The sequence below is a fragment of the Typopeltis vanoorti genome, chromosome 12 (assembly GCF_054136105.1).
Source record: "Typopeltis vanoorti isolate ZY-2024b chromosome 12, IOZ_Tvanoo_1.0, whole genome shotgun sequence".
Lineage (NCBI taxonomy): Eukaryota > Metazoa > Arthropoda > Arachnida > Uropygi > Thelyphonidae > Typopeltis > Typopeltis vanoorti.
In genome coordinates, this window is record NC_143560.1 from 112,012,235 (window position 1) to 112,035,004 (window position 22,770).

The 22,770-nt window shown below is 35.8% G+C and overlaps 1 protein-coding gene across 5 annotated transcripts in view; it reads right to left on the reverse strand.

The window, feature by feature from the left end:
- The window catches only part of LOC150101139 (uncharacterized), a 916,744-nt gene that overhangs the window by 356,252 nt on the left and 537,722 nt on the right, over nt 1–22,770 (reverse strand). For all 5 annotated transcript variants that reach the window (XM_090401523.1, XM_090401522.1, XM_090401520.1 and 2 more), the window contains one exon: nt 14,201–14,254. In XM_090401523.1, coding sequence (XP_090257649.1) covers nt 14,201–14,254 — 54 coding nt within the window. The remainder of the gene's footprint in view (nt 1–14,200; nt 14,255–22,770) is intronic.

The window sequence follows — 22,770 nt, forward strand, 5'->3', positions numbered from 1 at the left end:
TTCCTTCCAGTCTATATCTCCATAGCTGAATTACCCCCCCCCCACAATAATCACTTCGATCTGTACTCATTGTACAAATGTCTTCCAGATCATCTGTGGTACTCCCTGTCCTAAAGCAACAACCAATTGTATATTTTGTCTTACTGGCCTTAATCTCACACAAGATTGTTGCAAATGAACAGCCACTCTCCAAACTGTCTGCTATTCATTCTGGCTGTAATTTATCTGCTATCATCAGCAATACTCCTCGCCCCATCCTATCTTTTCTATCTTCCCTGAAAATACTAAACCCTTCACATTCAATCCCTGCAACTACATCATCTGGTGTTAGCCAAGTCTCACTAACACCTATAACTTTTGACGAGGTTGCACTGACCAATGCCAAAAACTCATCCCTCTCATTCTTGATACTTCTGGTATTAGCATATAAAAACTGAAGCATCCCTTTAGTCCCCCACTCACCTTTACTTCCTGAATTGACTAACCTATTCAATATTTTTGCTCAAGAGACTAGATTCCACACTTGGTCATTCTCACACTCATTCACCTCATGCATGCTTTCACACAAACTCACTTGCTTCCACCCTAATTGCTTAAGTTTTCCTGAATTTGCAATTCAGCATGCTCGGTGAAGATTTTGATAACAATGAGTCAGGTGGTCTCATATGAAGGTGGCGGTGTTTTTCATTTTTCAAGACAGAGAGAGAGACCAGCCAGCCCAAAATATTTCAGGTGAAAACATGTTTGCTTACACTTGGATAAAGGATTAAAACCAAGTATATAATTTCTTGGCATCTTTAATTTACAGTCAGTGTAAATGCAATTCACAGATGTACAGAATCAGTAGATAGGATTAACTGTTGATTCTATATACATCTATGTACAAAACTGAGGAGAAATGATAATATATAGGTGGAAAAAAAACAAACAAACAAAAAACATATGTTTGAAATTACTCAATGACAGAACAATGGTCATATGATCATGTGAAGCTCTAGATATTTCTAACTGCCCTATATATCACTCTTAGATATGACATTACTTAAACAGGAATAAGTTAACCTGAAAGCCTAATACCTACTTTATTTGATATTTTCAGCATACATTTTTTGAAAATTATGGATAGAAAACTACGGTGTTAGAGTAAAACTTTAGTTTAATATAAATCAAAATATACACTCGACGTTTCAACTTGACTATATGGGTAATTTTATTTTTTTTTTTATTTATTTATTATTTTTCTATATGAATATGTTACTGTTAATAATTGGTGGGGATTTTTATATTCCAGGATATTCATAGATATTATCTTAATATTAATCCTACCATAGAGATGATCTCTGTTTCTAACAATTATTTTTTTTTTATTTCCGAGTGTACCTATATATTATTATATGCACAAGGGGTTCACTCCAATTGGTGCAATGATCTTAACTCTTTCTTTCAAAATCCAAATAATCACTGACTCAAGACCAAATACAAAATAAACACATTTAATAAAACAAAAACAAATATTACATAACTAACTACAAAATTAATTGGATCCAAGGCCTTTTAAAAATAAACTTACACTTAAGACTAGACTAAACACTTTGTTTGCACAATCACAAAATGTTCAGAGCCAGTTTCTTTCTCTGTCAAGGCCATTTTCAATAGATATATGACTCTATTCTTCATTTTTACAGGATCATTTCTCATCACTTATGTAACACACATTAATTCTTCCTGACTTAATTCTGTCTCTTTTCTTCAGTAGAAATAATAGTCAGATCTGGCGTCCTTAATACAGATGAAACTTCCTAATCAGAGTTTTCTTGAATATTCCTTTAAAACGTAAATAGCAAATTCTTCTTTTATTCACTAAATGCTTATTGACAGTCTTAACTCTTCCAACAAAAAAAAAACTTACAGTTCTACGATTCCCTTTTCAGAATCTACTATAAATCTTTCAATCAGTGTTTCCTCCAATATTCCGTTTAAAACGCATATAGCAATATTTTCCTTTTATTCATCAATACTTATTCCACTTTGAAACTTAATAATTCCACGATTCCTTTTACAGAATATACTATTAATTTTCCTCCGACTGTCACATAAAAAACTTCCTCCGAATAAGTTCCTCCGAACCTAAATATCTGCCGGCCTGTGTTCTAAATTCCTTCCGAACGCTCTCTTGTTTACAGCCGTTACTCAGATACCAAACGCTTTCTTGTCAGCTGTCAATCACTCATCAAACTTCTCGGCGAGCATGCGCACTCCATGAAACTGGTAAGCAAGAAGTTAGGTATAAATAATGGCTGATGCGTTGTCTCCGTTAGCGACAAGAGAATGTCTTCATAAAACACAACCTTTGATAATTTTAAATTACAATAAAATTATTTTAAGTAATACAAATATCAAATCTGGTAAGTACATCAATTTTTTGACTTCTTTACATATCACTTTTGACAAAACAATTTCCATAACGTGTCGGCAAGTGCCGACAACGTGCGTTATGAAAACAAAACTAATAAACATTTTAACATAAACAATTCGTAAAAATATTCAGAATTTTAATTATGATTATTTTTAACTTTGTAACCTAATAGATAACAGGACTCTAGTTTTGATGTAGTAAGGTATTTTTTTTTTTTTAACCACCAGAGGTCAGGCAAATAGTTTTAATGATCGATCAGTAACTTTAACATGCCATGTAGATTGTAGTGCAGCTTGTTTCTTTGTACACACACACACACACACACACACACACACTCACTCCAGAAGATGACCTTAATGTGAAGGTCTAAACGTCGAGTGTATATTTTAGTTTATATTAAACTAAAGTTTTACTCTAACATGGTAGTTGTATCCATAATTTTCAAAAAATGTATTCTAATCACAGTGTAAGCATGAAGGAAAGGATATTTTCAGCATATTTACATGATTGTCTGTGTGTGAATTTACTTCCAATTTGATTGTGTAAGCAGCCCCATCATGATTTGCAATTATTATGGCTATCCTCAGTGATAATATTTTATATATTATTACTACTACTACATGGACATCTTCATGGAGTTGGAAGACTTATTGCAGAAGGCCCAAACTTACTCATTGTTAGAGCTCTAACTTCTGCATGTGGCAATCCATTACAGCCATTCATTTCTCTCGAAGCAAAGATATCTACTGCATGCTCTAGAGATGTGTAGGAATGCCTATCTGTGGTGCTTGCTCATTGGCATGCTAATCACCTCTTTCTTTATATTCCCTCCACAATGTTTTTTTTTCCCCACTTCTGTTTCATCATTCTATTCATCCATTGGTTAATCCTTGTCAGAGGACCAGGAGGATTAACAACCAATGACTATTTCCTAGGCATTATTTGATAATATTTCCTTGTAGCTTCTTATGCTATGGTACTGTTCCAAGATGCCTCCTACATTTGTCATAATCACTGGCTTTGTAATTACAGATAAAAGTAAACGGCATGGATTTCTCAAAGATGATACAGTGCTGTGAACATAGTATGTATGCATGGGAAGATGTTGCAGATATTTATGTAGAGAGGCTGAATAAGAGAAAATAATGAGTCCAGGTATGTAGGAAATGAGATAATCTGATGGGCCATGAGGCTTGCGTAAATATGAGTTTAAATATAAGTAGGGAACATAACATGGTGAGAGTGTGCAAATGTTCGGAGAGTGTGTGGAAATGATAGAAAGGAAAAACGTCCAATTGATAAATTGGGAGATAATGATGTTGAAAACATAGTGAAATCAACGATAAAGTAGACAATAATGATGATGAAATTACAGAGTGAAATTAACGGTAAGGTGGCTGGCGGGGTTAATGGCAAACAAGTGTGTGATTGGTGATAAAATAGTGAGAGTGAATGATAGCAAAAAAAAAAGGATGCAAGATTTGAAATCTGAGTTGCTGAAGATAAAGCAAGAGATGAGTCAGATGTAGAGTGAAATAAAGTGAAAAAAATGAAAGGGTGGAAGAGTGAGGAAAATGAAAACAAATGATATTGGTATGAAAAAAAGGTAATGAAAGACCTGTGAGTGGCGTTGTATAGCAATGCGATTATTAGAGGTGTGGAAAACAAGATGTACAAGATTTGTTTTCCAGGAGGTAAAATGAATAGAGTGATTGAGGTGTTTGATATGAGGACTAAGCAAGTAAGGGAGTTATTAGTAATAGTAGGAACAAATGACTGGGAACAAGGATAGTGTAAGATTGAATATCAGGAGGTTGTTGAGAAGAATAAAAGATAATAGAATGATAGGAAAGGTAGTCAGCATGTTGCTGAGGTATGACAGTGATGAGGCAGAGAGCAAGAATTATGAATGATATGTTAGCAGAAATGTCTCAAGAGAAAGGAGCAGTTTGTTAATGTGCAGAATGAGTTTGAAGTAAAAATTGAACAGTATAAGAGTCACGGATTGCATTTAGAGAAGCTACTGTTGGAAGGGTTAGTAATGAGTGTAGAGAATGAATCTGAGCAAGTAAGAAGTGATGTAAAAGAGTGGAAGAGTAAGGAAGGAGAGATTGAAGTGGTGCTTATGAATGAAGAAGTTGGTAGAATGAGTGTAGAGAAGAGATCAAGTATGCAAGACAAACAGAAAAACGAGAAGACCGGAGAATATAGAAGTATCCAGAAAAAAAAAAAAAAAAAATGAATGATTATGGTAGCATGACACCAACTGGAGAAAATGGTATAAGGACAACTGATGCAGAGGATATAGTTGAGATATTTAATAGGCAGTTCATAAAGGACTTTCATCCTGATAAATGTGACATCATGGAGAGTTTGGGAGCAGTGGATGATGAGGAGGAGAGACTAATCGTGAGTGATATTAATAAGGCTGTGGGACTTGATGTCACTGCACACTTTGAAGGAATGAGCCAAGGAGTTGACATCTGCCTTAACATATTAGTTTAATATGCACCTTACACTGGGTCAAGTTTGAAAGAAGTGGAAGGAAGGCAAAATGGTTCCTTTGTAAAGGAGGTGAAAGAATTCAAGCATCAAATTATAGATCAATCTGTGTGTCAGGTGTTGTGGTTAAAGTGTTGGAAAGGCTGGTGAGATTCAGTATCTGGAATTGGGTTGAAGACAATGGTATCAGCATGGATCTGCTAAAGTGAGGTCTGTGTTTTAGTAATCTAGTTATTATAATAAGGTGACAGCAGCAATGGACGTGGGAGATGGATACACGTGTACTTTGCTAAGGCTTTTGACAGATTACCACTTAAGTTGATAGTGAAACTAGAACAGATGGGGCTGGATATTAGGCTAGTGTATTGGATTGGAGATTGGCTATCTGATAGGTATCAGCAAGTTGTGTATGAAGAATAATATCCTAGAAGAGGAAAGTCATTACTGGTGTGCCTTAGACATTTGTTTTAGTGCCATTGCTGTTAATCCTTTATGTTAATGATATTGGTGAAGATTTGAATGGGGATATCTAGTTGTTTGCAGATGATGCAAAATTGGGACAAATAATGAAGAGTAGAGGAGATGTTGTGGCCTTACAAGAAGACTTGAATAGATTGAGTGAATGGGCACAGGAGTATGAATGCCAGTTTAATTTTGGAAAATATAAGGTTTTAAAATTTAGAAAAAAACAAACATGGGATATAGAGTTTACTCTTAGTGGAGATATATTGTTGGAGGTGGAGGAAATAAAATATCTTGGAGTGCTGGTGGATAAGGACCTAAAATTTAGATGATATATTGCCAAAATTGTGAGAACAATACAACTAATTCTGGCAATAATGAGGAAGATATTGACTTGTAGAAGTAACAACATTCTGGTTCAACTGTATAAGGCTCTGATTAGGCCACGCATAGACTATTGTGCACAGATTTGGTCACCTAGTCATCTCTTCAAAAGGATGAAGAGATGTTGGAAAGGGTCCAGAGGTGACTGACCAAAATAGTTTCTGATCTCTGGAATGTTGAATATGAAGAAAGGTTGAAATGATGCACTTTTCAGAGTCTAGTGGACAGGAGGTGGGGGGTGGGGTGATATGATAGAGACATATAAGTTAGTAAGTGGTTGTTATAGGATTAACGTCGAAGATATTTTTCATAAAATAGTGCAAAATTGGGAAAAAAACAAGAGGTCATCCCTGGAATCTGTATAAGGGTGTGAGTAAGTTAATGAGAAGCAGTTTTTTGCATGGCGAGTTGTGTCTACAAAGAATTTGAATGTTAAAAAACGTTTAATTTTCTTGACCAAAAAGCTCTGGAAAGACTTTTAATGGGATTATATTGATCAAGTGCATATAATAAACAACTATGTTATACCAACTAGTTTCATCAACTAAAGCTGTTGGCATCTTCAAGGTACATAACTGATGTAAGGCACTAAAAAGTAAAAAACTGTTACAAACTATAATCAACCGATTCCAATTATATTAAACAAAGAACAGAGCACGTACAATACATGCATTCAGTGTGCATGATATCACTTGTTGTTATTTAGGAACGTTCTATAGTTGGCACTATAATTCAGTTCTGGCGAGTTGAAGGATCTGATAAGGGTCTTCCAGATCACGAGCAAGATTAGTTCTTGGTTCCTGTTAAGGTTTTGTATACAGCTGGCAACTGTTGTGGCCTTTAAAAATTCGGGAACGGAAGTCCTCCTCCATGTAAGGAATTGTGCTTCTATCCCACTCTATGGTATGGTTCGTTCTTGAGAAATGAAAAGCTAACTCTGATTTTTCTTCTCTGTGATTATTGATGTCACCTATGTGTTATTTTTGCCTAATTTCGTTTTTTGAAAAAGATAACCAATTATCATTTCAGGACACTTTAATTAAGAAACTAACAAATGGTGGTGTCAACCTCTCAGTTTATCGCAAGCCTACCAATACATGACGTTATTTACATTTCACTTCCTGCCACCACCTTTCTCAGAAACTTAGTATTGTACACACGTTGAAGAACCATGCCTCTCTCCTTACAACAGATCAACAAGACCTCCAAGGAAGAACTATCCCTGATATCCACCAACCTTACCATGAATGGATTTCCTCGAAGACTCGTCCACAAGATACTTTTCTCTGAACCCCGACAAAGACAACAAGATGATATACGTTATATTTCTACCATCATCATTCCATACTTAGGGACAGTTTCCAATAAGACTGCTAAACTCCTTAGACCACATAAAATAAGAGTGGCCTTTAAACCTACAGAAATGATTAGACAATTATTAAGATCTCCAAAAGATAGCCATCCTTTCTCCAAATATGCTGGCGTTTATAACATACCCTGCTCATGTGACTTGAATTACATCGGCCAAACTTCAAAGCGCCTTGAAATTAGGCAAAAAGAACACATAGGTGACGTCAATAATAACAGAGAAGAAAAATCAGGGTTAGCTTTTCATTTCTCAAGAATGAACCATACCACAGAGTGGGATAGAAGCACAATTCCTTACATGGAGGAGGACTTCCGTTCCCGAATTTTTAAGGAGGCCACAACAGTTGCCAGCTGTATACAAAACCTTAACAGGAACCAAGAACTAATCTTGCTCGTGATCTGGAAGACCCTTATCAGATCCTTCAACTCGCCAGAACTGAATTATAGTGCCAACTATAGAACGTTCCTAAATAACAACAAGTGATATCATGCACACTGAATGCATGTATTGTACGTGCTCTGTTCTTTGTTTAATATAATTGGAATCGGTTGATTATAGTTTGTAACAGTTTTTTACTTTTTAGTGCCTTACATCAGTTATGTACCCTGAAGATGCCAACAGCCTTAGTTGGTGAAACTAGTTGGTATAACATCGTTGTTTATTATATGCACTTGATCAATATAATCCCATTAAAAGTCTTTCCACAATTTGAATGTTTTTAAGGCATGATATAATGAGCCATGTGTGTTTGACAAATAGGGATCTCCTAGATGAGTCTGTGACTCCATGAGGTCTTATGATGATGATAACAATAATAATTTCACTTCCTAATATACAGCAGAAACCAAAAATATGGTTTGTTCTCTTAGCCTCTATCACATAACAGAAAGCCTCAAAGGAACTGTCTCCGAGAGTCCTAAAATCCTCCTTAATTTCTACTTTTTGGCAGAATTTCTTAGACTATCATCTGTAACATCCCCTCCTCCTATCCTATTACTTTTATCCTTCCAGAAAATATAACATCCCTTATATTTTATCCCTATATCATCTATCAACCAGGTTGCATGGATAATTAGCATCTACAAGGGTGGTCTGAAAAGTTATCGGCCTCGACCATAGATGGCAACACTGTCAGCAAGATTTTTTTTTTTGACAAGTTGGCATATGCATCCATGTCGAATTGCAAGTCATTCTATCAAGTACTTTGTTTTATACAGCTGTCTGAAGCAAAAGTGTTGTCGGTATCCCTTGAAATGGATAAAATTGTGTATTGTGCAGTTAAAAAATTCTTTGTAAAAGAAGGTTTAATGGCAAAAGAAATTCAATCGAAGTTCATAAAAGTTTATTGGCACTCTTCTCCTTTGTTTTCGACAATTACAAAATGGGCTGCCGAGTTTAAATGTAGCCGTACCAGCCTTGAAGATGATCCATATGAAGGTCCAAAAAGTGTAACAACATCAGAAATCATTGATCAAGTGCACGATATGGTATTGGATGACCAGCGAGTCCAAGTGAGTGAAACTGCTGAGACCATAGGCATTTCAAAAGAATGTGTAGGATATGTGCTGCATGAAAAACTGCATATGAAAAAGCTTTGCACAAGATGGGTGCCATGCTTGCTCACAGCAGATCAAAAACACACTTGCATGAAAATCTCTGCACAGTGCTTGGAGCATTTTAACAACAATAAAACTGATTTTGTGCATCAATTTATTATGATGGATGAGACTTCGATTCATCATTACACAACAGAATCCAAACAGTAGTCAAAACAGTGGACAGAAGCTGGCTATTCAGTGCCAAAGAAGATAAAGTTGGTTCCATCAGTATTTTGGGATGCTCTGTTTATCAATTATCTTGAAAAGGGTAAAACAATAACTGGTGAATATTATTGCAATCTTTTAACCAGACTAAACAAAAAAATTCGTGAGAAAAGACCTGGTTTGCAGAAGAAAAAAAAATCATCTTTCATCAGGACAATGCACCTGCCCACAAATGTGTTTTGGCAATGGGAAAATTGAGCGATCTGCACTATAAATTGTTGGAACATCTACCCTATTCCCTAGATTTTGCCACCTCTGACTTCTATCTCTTCCCAAAACTAAAACTTTTCCTCGCTTGGCAGCATTTTTCTTCAAATCAAGAGGTGATTGCAGCCATAGAGGGGAATTTTGCATATCTTACTGAGAACCACTACAGGGACGAGATAATGGCACTGGAGCATCACTGGAATAAATGTATTAGTCTTAAGGGAGATTATGTTGAAATTAAAAATAATTTGGATATTATAAATTCGTTTTTTCATTGTTAGGCCGAGAACTTTTCAGACCACTCTCATATATGCAACTGATACATTTTTTTAAACAAACAGAACAACAACAACAAAAAAGCTGTGGCTAATTATACTATCTTAAGTCTTTTTCTTTTTTTGACCTTCATTGTGCATTCAACAGCATCAGCATTTCTTCTACCCCCCTAGAATGCATGATTGCATTTTATGTGATTCTGTTTTGATAAAATTCTCAAGTATCACTTAAAATCAACACTAAAAGTAGCAAACTTAAAATGACCAGCCCTTTCCTTTAGTTACATGGTGATCAACATACATTTCAGTAAAATTATGGAGACTACAACCATGTTAGGAATAATTACTCTAATTTCCTGACATTTCAACCTTCATATTAAGGTCATCATCTGGAGTATGCACATATATCTACAAAGACAAGCTATATCACATTTCAAACAGTATGCCAGAGTGACAATGATTTGATCAACTGTTATTCTACTGGCCTGACCTCTAGTAAAAAAAATAAATAAATAAAATAAAACTACAATAAAGCTATATTCTATATATAACATCATCAGAGAACAAATTCGTATAGATAGATTTAATAATAATCATATAGATAGATTTAATAGCAAAAGTGGTGGCCTAATAAAGTAAAACTCATTGCCAAATTTCTTAGACTTAAAGATCGGCAATATTTAAATAGCCAATGGACAAATTTAAATTCCTTCATTGAATGAAAATAGCCAACCACAAACAAACCAACGATAAAAAGAACAGCAACTACTAATGAGAGGATAACAACAACCAACCAGAATTAAGTGATAACAGGAGCAATCGACTGCCTTTAATGAACAGTCATGTGATTAACCTTTCTAGTAGCCATGTCCTGAACAATGATGAACTCTCAGTTAAAGGCTTAAACTTTGCTGTGGTCCCCAGGACTGTAAACAAATTGGATTTTATATACCATATTGAAAGAAGCATAAGATTTTTCCCAACCACCATAGCTGATAAAATACGATTAGAAACCTTGAACGTTTTAAATAATACTAAAACAATAACTAGCAACATAACCAGATATGAATTGGCAGCTGTGAAATCTTTGAAAGCAAATCAAGACATCACTAGAGCTGATAAAGGCAGTACCAAGGTTATTTTAAACCGAACAATGTACCTAGAAAAAAGAATCAATTAGTCTCAGACAATAGCACTTATCAACCTGTGCACTATAACCCAACCAATCATATTAAAAAGAAAATATAAGAACTAATTAAATCAGTCACATCCTGGCCTGCAGATACAGTTAAAAAATTATTTCCTCACTATGCTTGTTCCCTGAGAATTTATGGTTTGCCCAAGATTCACAAGCGAAATGTACTGCTTGCTAGTTGAAGGTATCGATAGCCCCAATTATCATCTAGCCAAGAAAGTAGTGTCACACTCAAGGAATTGGAAGGTCATTCCACCTACTATATTAAAAACACACAATACTTTATAAACAAAATTAAAGACATCACACCAGAAAAAAAGTGATTTATTAGTCAGTTTGATATCTCTGTTCTTTTCACAAATGTCCCAATCATCTTTTACAGAACAAATTCCTACCCGATATCCCAGTGCTCTTTGCCCATGTACTACGTTCTGGTTGTGTGGCAAAATACATTTTACCTGCTAAAATGAAAGCACAGCCATGGGCTTATTGCTGTGTCTCCCCCCAATTGCTAACTTATATATGGAAGCTTTTAAGCAACGTGCTTTATATTCTTATACATTAAAACCCGAAGTCTGGCTTAGATACGTTGATGACGTTTTTGTTATCTGGTCCCATGGCCGCCAGATATTAGACATTTTCTTCAGACACCTAAACAAAAAACACAAATGTATACAATTCACAACTGAAATCGAAAGTCAGAACACACTTCCTTTTCTCAATACACTTGTCACACGTCATCCTTCCAGCAGTCTTTCTTTTACTGTTTATCATAAGCCTACACTTACTGGCCAATGTATATACACATGAACTTTTACCATCGTGTTACCAACATGAAAACTGGGTGTCATTAACAGACTTAAAAACAGGACTTTGAAGATTTGCTCCAGTGAACAAGCACTTACACATGAATTAAAAGTTATTGGCAATACCTTCCTGAAAAATGGCTACAGCAAAACTACTACCAACAAAATTCTTTACAAGACTCCACTTAAAAATAAACTAGACTACAAGAAAACTATAACCATTCCATACATTAAAGGGATATCAGACAAAATAAACACAATACTACAAAAATACAACCTTAAAGCCATCTTTAAATCTGCAAAATTAAAAAACTTATTCAAGTCATCCAAAGATCCACTTCCTCTGCTGGCTCACCCTGGAGTATACCATATTCATCGCACCTGTAATTTGCCTTATATACAGGATGCACAATTCTTATAAGAAAAAAGCAACTTAAATGGCACATTAAATTTACCAACTATGGTAAATCTGGCTTTTCTGATCATGTCCTGAATACTCTGCATAAAATTGACTGGAAAGGCATCTGTTGTTTACATCGCACCAAATGTGGTGAGCAAAAATTTAAGATGGTCTTTGAAATTCTTATCAACCACCCTAATCTTAATAATAATGGTAGTCTGAAAATCCCAGTAGGTAGAATATGGATGGGACATATTCTATTCACATAACCTTTTGGTCTAAGAGTTAATTACAATTCGCACTGGAAATAATCTAGGATCCGGAAGGAAGACATGTGACTTAACTCTAATATAACACTACTTGCGTAAAATTATGGATTAGACCACCACATTTGCTGTATTAAAACTAACTGTATGAATTTGTTCTCTGATAACATTATAGAATATAAATTTGATGTAGATTTTTTCCACTAGAGGTCAGGCCAGTAGAATAACAATTAATCAAATCATTGTCACTTTGGCATACTGTCTGAAATGTAATATAGCTTGTCTTTGTAGATATATGTGCATACCTCAGATGATGACCTTAATTTGAAGGTCAAAACGTCAGGAAATTAAATTAATTATTCCTAACATGGTTGTAATCTCCATAATTTTACTGAAATTAATTTAAATGACCAAAAAATATAGTTTGTTATGGTGAATTCACTTTGGAACATCAACTAATGCTCTGAAGTTTTGGATAGATACTTCTAGCAGTGAATATTAGGCAAGTTCACTTTTATGGTATTAGAGTAAGAAATGGATGTGTCTCTCTTCTCTCCAATCATTAATGACATCAGTTTTCTAAGTATTTCTATTCTCCATACTTGTATTTAGTCAAAAAAACTTCCTTAATAAAAAAAAACAATGAAAAAACAAATTTATAATTTCAAAATTATTTTTATTTTTCAACATAATCTCCCTTAAGACTAATACATTTATTTCAGCGATGCTCCAGCACCATTATCCCATCCCTGTTGTGGTTCTCAGTAAGATCTGCAAAATACCCCTCTATAGCTGCAATCACTACTTGATTTGAAAAAAAATCACTGACCAGTAAGGAAGAGACAGAAGTCGGAGGGAGCCAAATCTGGGGAGTAGGGTAGATGTTCCAACAATTCATAGTGCAGATTCCTCAATATTCCCATTGCCAAAACATCATTGTGGGCAGGTGCATTGTCATGATGAAAGATGATTTTCTTCTTCAAACCAGGTCTTTTCTCACGAATTTTTTTTGTTTAGTCTGGTTTTACCCTTTTCAAGATAATTAATAAACAAAATGCCTTTATCATCCCAAAACACCGATGCCATGACCTTTCCTGTTGATGGAACCGACTTTGTCTTCTTTGGTGCTGAACAACCAGCTTCTGTCCACTGTTTTGACTGCTGTTTGGATTCTGGTGTGTAATGGTGAATTCAAGTCTCATCCATAGTAATAAATCATTGCACAAATCAGTTTTATTCTTGTTAAAACGCTCTAAGCACTGTTCAGAGATTTTCATGTGAGTGTGTTTTTGATCTGCTGTAAATAAGCACGGCACCCATCCTGCGCAAAGCTTTTTCATTTGCAATTCTTCATGCAAAATATATTCTACACATTCTTTTGAAATGTCTATAGTCTCAGCAATTTGACTCGATGGTCATCCAATACCATATCGTGCACTTGATCAATGATTTCTCGTTGTTACTCTTTATGTATTAAGATGATCCTTTACGTGGATCATCTTCAGGGCCAGTATGGCCACATTTATACTCGGCAGCCCATTTCTTAATTGTTGAAAATGAATGATAAGAGTGCCCATAAACTTTTATGAACTTCGAATGAATTTCTTTTGGCATTAAACCTTCTTTTACAAAGAATTTTATAATCACACAATATTCAATTTTATTCATTTCAAGGGATACAAGACAACACTTTTTCTTCAGACAGCTGTATAAAACAAATAACTAGATAGAATGACTTGCAATTTCCCATGAATGCTTATGACAGATATACCAACTTAGGAAAAAAAAAAATCTTGCTGATAGTGTTGCCATCTATGGTTGAGGCAGAGAACTTTTCAGACCACCCTCATATAATGTTTAAGATGGTACATTAATAACATAATAATATGTTTGGAAGTTATACTATTTTTATTATAGATTATATGATTAAATATGTTTAATATTTTGGGGGTTCTGAAAAAATTATACAACTGCTTCAAAAAAATCTAGGGACTATGCACACCAGTTATTTAAATCATTCTGTTAGTTCTAAAACTTGAAAGAAATTTTCAGAATTTTAAATAAAGAGTAGTTAATAATAAAGAAAGAGAATTACCCTTTCACCAGATATTCCCGGTTCACCTGGTTTTCCAATTTCACCTTGGTCACCCTAAATGAATAATACAAAGTATAACTTAACATTCCACAAGTCATGCTTTTTATTTCCTTCAATATAATACTACACATACTGGCCACTAAATTAGAAACTTTTATTTAATATCATGTTGGACCTTCTTTAGTAACTGCCAATACCCATCCTCTTCAATTCCCTGTGCACAGTTTGGTGAGATATGGGTCAGGAACAGCCTTCATTAAATGTTTAGTGAATAGCTGCACACAGGAAGTTCTGTTTGTCTGTACAAGCTTTCTCAGATGACAGCAATCTCCGCATATACTGTCTTCGGATCACAGTTACACTTCTTAGACAAGTAATTTTGGTTCTTTTTCCATTGATTAAATACCAGGGATATCGCACCTTTTTGCAAAAACCAGTCATCTGCTGTTTTCAAAATTGTCGCTCCAGTGAGATGGGCACCCACAATAAGCCCTTTATCAAACTCCAAAAGATCCTTTGTTTTTCCTATTGTAATCAGCACTATTGATGATTACTGACCAGGAGTGTTCTTAAAACTTAAGTTGCCTAGAACACATGGTGATGCATGTGACCAATTATTTTGCATATATGCTGCATAAGTAATGTTTATGTACATCTACATAAAGGTTTCTAATTCAGTGGCAGGTATGTGTACTTAGAATATATTTTTTAACTGTTACAGATTTTTCATGCTGGTTCTGCTTATGCATCAGTTCAATTAGCTTATAACTGAAGTCTTAAAAGTCAAAAACAAGTGTTAGTTATGAAAACATTTATGGAGATCACTACTTTGAGTAATAACTTGAGCACTTTAATTAAAATAAAATCAGTTGTATCCTAATTCATTCCTCCCATTCAAGTAATCACCTGGATTGCATTCACACATACATACACAAAATAACATGTTTTTTTTAATATAAATTCTTTACAGCAGGTGACAAACTTATAGCACATGAGTGCAAAGCACAGGATATAAGTGTGGAAAGAAAAAAGTTATTAATATTTTTCTTAAAAGCTGGAGGTTGTAGTTATTGGGGAACATTTTGTGAGGAAGGCTCTTCCAGAGAACAGATGGAATAAAAAGAGGGAGCAGAATAGAATTCAGTGAGTTTGCAAATGAACTGTAACAGGTATGTTGCACATCTACCAATTGTGTTTTAACAGGCACAATGGAAAGTGGAGGAATGCTGGATGCCAGTTTGGTAGATCAGCATCTATCACAATACCTGTAGCTAATGTCTACAGTGAGGAAAGAATCAGTCAAATTTCTCTCCTCTGGACAGCATCAAGAATTTTACAAAACAGTAACTTCAGCCAGATGAAGTGAAGAAGCACCTTGAGCAGAAAAGAATACTTAATTTTTCAGAAGCTATTGTTGTGATGTGCTTGTGGGAAAAGGCTAGAGGTAAATGTCAAATCCAAGAAGTAAGATATGATTCTGCCTGTGATGTGCATATTATCAGAAGTAAGGGAATGTGAATTGAATGTGAAGAAAGCAAGAATGCATTTGGGTAACACTGAAGGTCAACAGATTATCCACACCCCATTGAAGATTGGCCCTGTAGCACTAAAAGAAATAAAGTTTGAATAGGAAAGGAAAATAGGAAAGCTGGGAGGAAAGGATGAATTTCTGGAGAAGTGATTATTTTCTGAGTTACGAAAATGATTCCAGCTTGATTACAAGAACTGGAAAGGGGAAGCCAGTTGGAGTTATGTGGAAATTCAGGTAACCTGGACTGCAGGAAGTCAAGGATAACAAATTGAAAAGATCAGAATACGAAGAGAATTAAACACAGCAGACATTCATCACTGAATAGGGCAACAAAACTGTAAACCAGAGATAGTCAAAAATAAAGGATTTTGAGTTTGGCATTCTTTAGCATTCAATATTAGATGCCACAGGAGTAGCAGAAGGCATTAGATACAGGATGTTAGATAGATAACTGAGATGAATTATTATTGTAGCTGAAATTGGGAAGAATAATAATTTTTTCTTCTACTTGTCATATTTTGAAAGCACTCAGTAGGAATTTTCTTAGTTGATTGGCTAATTTCTTCTCACACTGTACTTTTGTTGCCTTTACCAACTGAGTCACTTTCCTGGCCTGCTCTTTGTAGTCTTCATGCAACTAATCATTACTAACATTCATCTTGTGTTGCCTCCACAGTGCCTTCCATATTTCATGCTTAATCTCTTTATTCATCCATTTTTACCTTTTAGCCTTTGGAATACACTCAGACATTGAAGTAGTTAAATAGATCTTGATTAATGCCCAAACAGCATCTATATCCTTCCCATGCAATTCTTATTTCCACATTATAGCTCCCAGTTGTCTCCTAAGGTCAGGGTGTTACTGAAGCCTTTAAGGACTACACTCTGAGATGCGCTTTTAGTGCATGGTAGATCTCAACTGATTGAAATCAACAATAGTCAACATCAGTTGATCAAAGATCTCTGGAAACTACAACATTATGAAAGCAAATCAGCAATATTAAAGAGTCCTGGGATGAAGTGACATATCAGTGTCTTAATGGTGTTTGAAAACAAGCGTGGTCTAATGTTTTTAAAATACTCATGTTAGAGGCTTAATGGAATGAAACAGTACTAAGAAAGGATTAAAAATGTTATTTAATTCTTTCAATATTTCATCTCAGTCACTGAGGCATTATCATCAGGGATTACAATATGAGATTTGTAATACACATACAAAGGAAACACAAAACTAAGTGAAACACATGGATGAAAATTAGAGTCCTAACTAGGTGGGGAATCCTCTGTGGGTACCTGTTGGTGACCTAGGATGTAAACTGGGATCTCAAAGTATTAGTGTTTATCATATTTTGGGAAGTTTAATGTAACCATATTTATTTAGATTAGGTTGATTTTTGAGAGCAGCTGCAGATTCCAAAAATAGTCTTTCTCTTCAAAATTTACTGCGGTGGAGCATGGTGGTATTTTACCAACTGATTCCATGAAGTGTATCTAAAGAATGATCCTCAAGGATCGATTGACCATAGTCATGACTGCAGATGTATTTTTTGTGTTCTTCCAAGCAAATGTTGGCTGATCTTCCTGTCTGTCGACAGTAGGCCAAACACACTGTCAGGTGGCATGTGGTAGAACAACTGTGTCTGGAGAGCTGTTTAGTTAAACAAAAAAAAAAAAAAATATAGCAATATTAGTTAAAAACTGTGTTAGAATTAGACAGTATTGTGGGATTAATTACACTCAAGTTAAAAGTTTTGATTTAAATATAGTCAATATAGTCTTTTACACAGTGAGTTACGTAGCATAGCACATGGCACCGTGTGAAGCGGACAATGCCATCCAAGGCATCGTTGTTTAAAGAATTTAAACAACGATGCCTTGGATGGCATTGTTCGATAGTGGTGAGAAGGCATGCTGAAAATGGTATGAAAGTGAGGGTCAAAAGTTTGTGTCAGATCACGAGACTGAAGTGGTGGTTGGAACTGGGAATATGTGTGAAAATGTGTGTGATATAACAGCAGATAGGATTTGAGAGAGGTTAAAAATGACACGATTGGAAGGGAGAGAGAGAGAGAGAGAGGGAGAGAGAGATAGTAAAAGTGCTGATCGAAAGAATAGCAGTATAATAGATGTAAAGAATGAAGAGTTGGCTTTAATGAGGAAGATAGCTCGGTTACATGGAGTGATACATAGGACAAAGTGGGAGTTGCAAAAAATGGGGGAGGAGTGTTATTGATGGCAGCCAATGAACTGCGACCAAAGAGAGGAGAGGTCCAACTGCAAGCCAGTAAAAATAGCACGTTTGGGGCTAGCTGGTGTGAGATAGAGGCCAGTGGAACAAAATACACAGTTGGATGCTGCTATGGACCAGGGGATGGAAAAGATGATGGAGATAGTATGCATTGGCAAATAGACTCAACGAGTGGAGGGCAGCTAATTCTTATGGTGGTTTTGAACTATCAGAACATAGATTGAAAAGAGGAGAGGACACATGGGAGGAAGGAAATGGAATTTATGCAGTTATTAATGGATAATTACCTGAGACAGCATGTGATGGAATATACTAGGGGAATATACTAGTTTGAGAGTGCTCGATCTAGTAACTGCATCTCAGAATTTGTCTATAACCAATATGACCATATTGCCACCAACTGGTGAGAGATCATATGGTCTTGACCTGGGAGGTGGCTAAATGTGCAGAATTTTCAGTTAAGAGGAGATATGTGTGGAATTAAAAGGCTGGTAAGTATGACAAGCTTAGGAGATTGCTAGGATCAGTGCAATGGTATATGAAACTGCATGGGCTGGATGTTGATAGTTCATGGGAAGTAGTAAAGGAGTGTTTGAGGAAAGTAATGGCAGACTGCATACCTAGAGTCATGAGAGTAAATTGGAGGGAATTCAAGCCGAAAGGTAACCAGCAAGAACATGAACAGTACAAAACACAGGCCAGAAGAATAACCAGTGTGGTAAGAAAGGCAAAAGCAGAGTATGAAAGGAAATTAGCTGTGCAGGCCAAGATAATCCCAAACAGTTCTTTTGATATGCTGCAAGTAAAAGAAAGAATAATTATGTCAAAATGATTTTAATGAATGCTGATGGTAGGGAGGTAACTGAATCAGTCGAAATAGTAGAATTCCTAAGTGAAACTTTGCAAGAGTATATCATCCAGGTGGAGATATTGCAGTAACAAGAGAAGCAAAGACATATGGGAACCAGTGGAAAATTTTAAGTGGGAGGGGGGGGATACCGCATACACAAAACAAGAAAAATAATTCATTTTTTCCCAATCAGTAACCAATTTATTAAGTAAATTTATATAGTAAAAAATTTCTTTAATAAAATATTTCACCCTCACCAAGAACACACACCGATAATAAAGTCTCGTACACAGAAATAACACATAAGCATACAATTTATTTGTAGCAACACTGGTCGACGAGCAGTGTCAATTTCGACATTCCGACACTGCATTAGATCGCAATGCATTTGTTTCGTGTAATGCTAATCGAGAAAATATAATTCTTTTCGTATTTTCAACAGTGACACGCATCATAATTCGGCCATATATCAGTAATAAATAAATAATTGTATGTTATATTAACAGAATAAAATAAGATTTACAAAAAATAACAGTGAGTGGTTATGTAAATAAGATTTACAAAAAACAACAGTGAGTTCACCCTCACCATGAACACACACACCAATAATAAAAGTTTCGTATCTCACAGAAATCAAGTGCACAAGCATACAATTTATCTACAGTGACACTGCTCAATGAGCAGTGTTGGATTCACTTGTTATGTGCAGTGACAAGTGCAAATGAATATTGGCGAGTCTAGCTGCAATTGGCCGAACATGATAATTGCGACACTGCATTAGAACGCAGTGCAGTTGTTTTGTGATCTAAAGCGTTAATCAAACAATTCCAATTATTAGCTATTCAATCAATGTCGAAACATAAGCTGTAACCTTTAGCATGTTGTATTGCATTTATATAATGTTGTAAGCATTATTATTTATAAACACAAACAAAATTTAATTTTTTCATTTTTTCCTCGTGGGTGCTGCAGTGTCACAGTGATTATATACAAGCCACCACTGATGGGAACTGAAGTGAATGAAATGAAGATGCAGAGCATATTACAGAACCTTAGTGTGAATACAGCTATGGGATTAGATGGTATACCAGCTAGAGTTTTATGTAAAGGTACTAGGGAATTGTCAGTGCCCTTGATCACATTGTTTTTTTTTTTAAATCTTAGCTCTGGGTTAGTCCTAAGGGGATGGAAAGAGGGGAAAATAGTTCTTTTGCATAAAGGAGGCCTCCGTAGCAAATTACTGACCAATTAGCATTTCAGGAGTTATTGTCAAGGTACTGGAGAAGTTGGTCAAGAGAAAAATACAGAAAAGGATAGACGGAAATGGGATACTGTATGAGGGGCAACATAGTTTTGTGAAGGATAGGTCATGCCTCAGTAACTTACTCACTTTTTATGATACAGTGATAGTCAAGTTAGATAAAGGTAATGTATTTACAGTAATACTGTTGAACTTTGAAAAAGCCTTTGACAGGATACCACATAGAATTCTAATCAGCACATGGGGAGGGATACAGAGTTGGTGAGGTGGATAAGAGGCTGGTTGATGAAGAGATATCACAAAGTAATTTATTCAGGAGTAGATTCCAGAAAAATACTCTGTGACTAGTGGCATGCCACAGGGCTGCTACTGTTTATTTTGTACATAAATGATATAGGAAAGGATATGAGAGTAATGGTTCAGTTGTTTGTCAATGATCCAACACTGGGTAGAGCAATAGTTAATACACATGATGTTAAAATTTCCAAGATGATTTGGCAGTCTGGGCAAAGGAGAACGGATGTCAGTTTAATGTGGCAAGGTGTAAGGTTATACATTTTGAGGCAAAAAGATTACCAGCTGTGTACCACATTGATGGAACTGTGCTCCAGGAAATTGATCAAGCCAGGGATTTGGGAGTGTTAATGGACAGGGCATTAAAGTTTAGAGGGAGTATTCCCAAAGTGGCTAAAGCAGCTTATCAGATTATTTGGTTACTGAAAAATATCCTGACCAGCAGGTTATTATACCTCTTTATTGAGCCTTACCAAGGCTCAATAAAGATAGGGTCTTGGTAAGACCCTATCTTGACTAATGCACACAGATCTGGTCACCTGGGGTTATGAGTGATGTGAGGAGAAGGTGGAAAAGATCCAGAGGCAAGTGACCAAGATGTTAGCAAGTCTATGAAATGAACCTTATGAGGACAGGTTGAAGATTTGTGGCTATAGAAATTGGTTGATAGGCAGAAAAGGGGTAATATCATTGAGACATACAATTTTTACAAAATAAAATACAGAGGAAATTTTTCAAAACAGGTCTGGTAGTGGGAGACGTAAGGTCATCCTTGCAAATTGAGCAAGGGTGTAAAGACTAGATTTTTTGCTTGGAAAGTGGTTTATGAGTGGAAGAGATTGTCACAGTCTGTTTTGGGGTGCCATGACTGTGAATGAGTTTAAAGCAAAGTATGATAGATACTGTACAAATGTTGGATAGTGCTTGACATGATGTTTAGGACTTCCCTCAGTGAGTCTAAGGACTCCATGGAGTAACCCATAAAACTCCATGGAGTACTACGGGCACAGAAAGAGGAGGGAGATGATCTTTAGTAGAATGTAATAAGCTTATGAGGGTAATAAGCTTTCAGTGAGGTGGAAAGCTGTGCAGAGATTGTATTTCTTTAAGATTCTGGCCATTTTTCTGAAATGCCTTAGATATACAGAATGATGACAGCATTACTAAAATGTTTCTGAAGTGAAGGTCAAGGATTGGGGAAGGATTGATTATTTTCTTCGATAAGAACTGTAGCCATTAGATAAGAAGGTATGGTGAACATGATTAAGTTATGCTGTAAGAGAGTACTCACTGGAACAAAGGTTATAACTCTACTGGTCAGCATTTTAATGATACCTTAATATTAAGAGAAAGTTTGTGAATGTATCTGCCAGTGTGGATGGGCATCCTGTATACTGAAAAGGACAGGTTACTATTGAATAGGCATATTATCAAAGTTTCTAGAAAGGTTAAAGTATTATTTGTTTCTTTTTCCACGATAAACTGGATTCGTTACGTGCTCTGCAACTATGTGCCTGGGAAAGGGGTGTCCAGCGTTCGATTCTCGTCGCTGACATGAGGCACTAAGGATCTTTCTCAGACATAGCCAAGTTAGCCGGTTTTGGGCCTGGACTGCAAGGTTTTTCTCCCCAGTTTATCTGGGGTTTTCCCTCCCGCAAAGCAGGCAAACCAGTCTTAAGAACACAATGCTTCACAGACAATTACACATGGCTGAGCATGGGGGGTAATGACCCCACCTTGTAGTGAGCTATGAAACCCAAAAATGGGAGGCCAAGGCCTTACATGCAGCTGTAGTGCCATAGAAGAAGAAGAGGAAACTGGATTCTAGGGTGAACTCTATCGAGGTGAATAAGTAAAGAATCTAATGTGTCTGGTCTATGAGGTCCAAATGAAGAACACATCAACATATCTTAACCAGATAGAAGGTTTGAGAGGGGATGAGTCAAGAGCTTGTTTTTTGAAATATTCTGTAACAAAATTGGCAAGTGGTGAGATAAGAGGGGAAAACCCATATAGGTACCCTCTATCTATTCATAAATTTTGTGCATCCAAGAGAAATCCAGAATGGTTAGCAAAGAAAAAAGCTCAGTAACATCAGGAGAAAAAAAATTAATGATATTACTGATTTCCAAGTGTTCTGTTCCTGCAACTTGGTATACAGGGATGCCCCACCTAGTTAGGACTTTAGTTTTTTGTTCACATGTTTCACTTAGTTTTGTGTTACCTTTGTGTGTGTGTGTGTGTGTGTGTGTGTGTTGCAAGTCTCATATTGTAATCCCTGAAGAGGTCTCAATGACTGACATGGCTATGTGAAATACTGGACGGATTAAATAACATCTTTAATCCTTTATCAGTGCTGTTTCACTCCATTAAGCCTCTAACATAA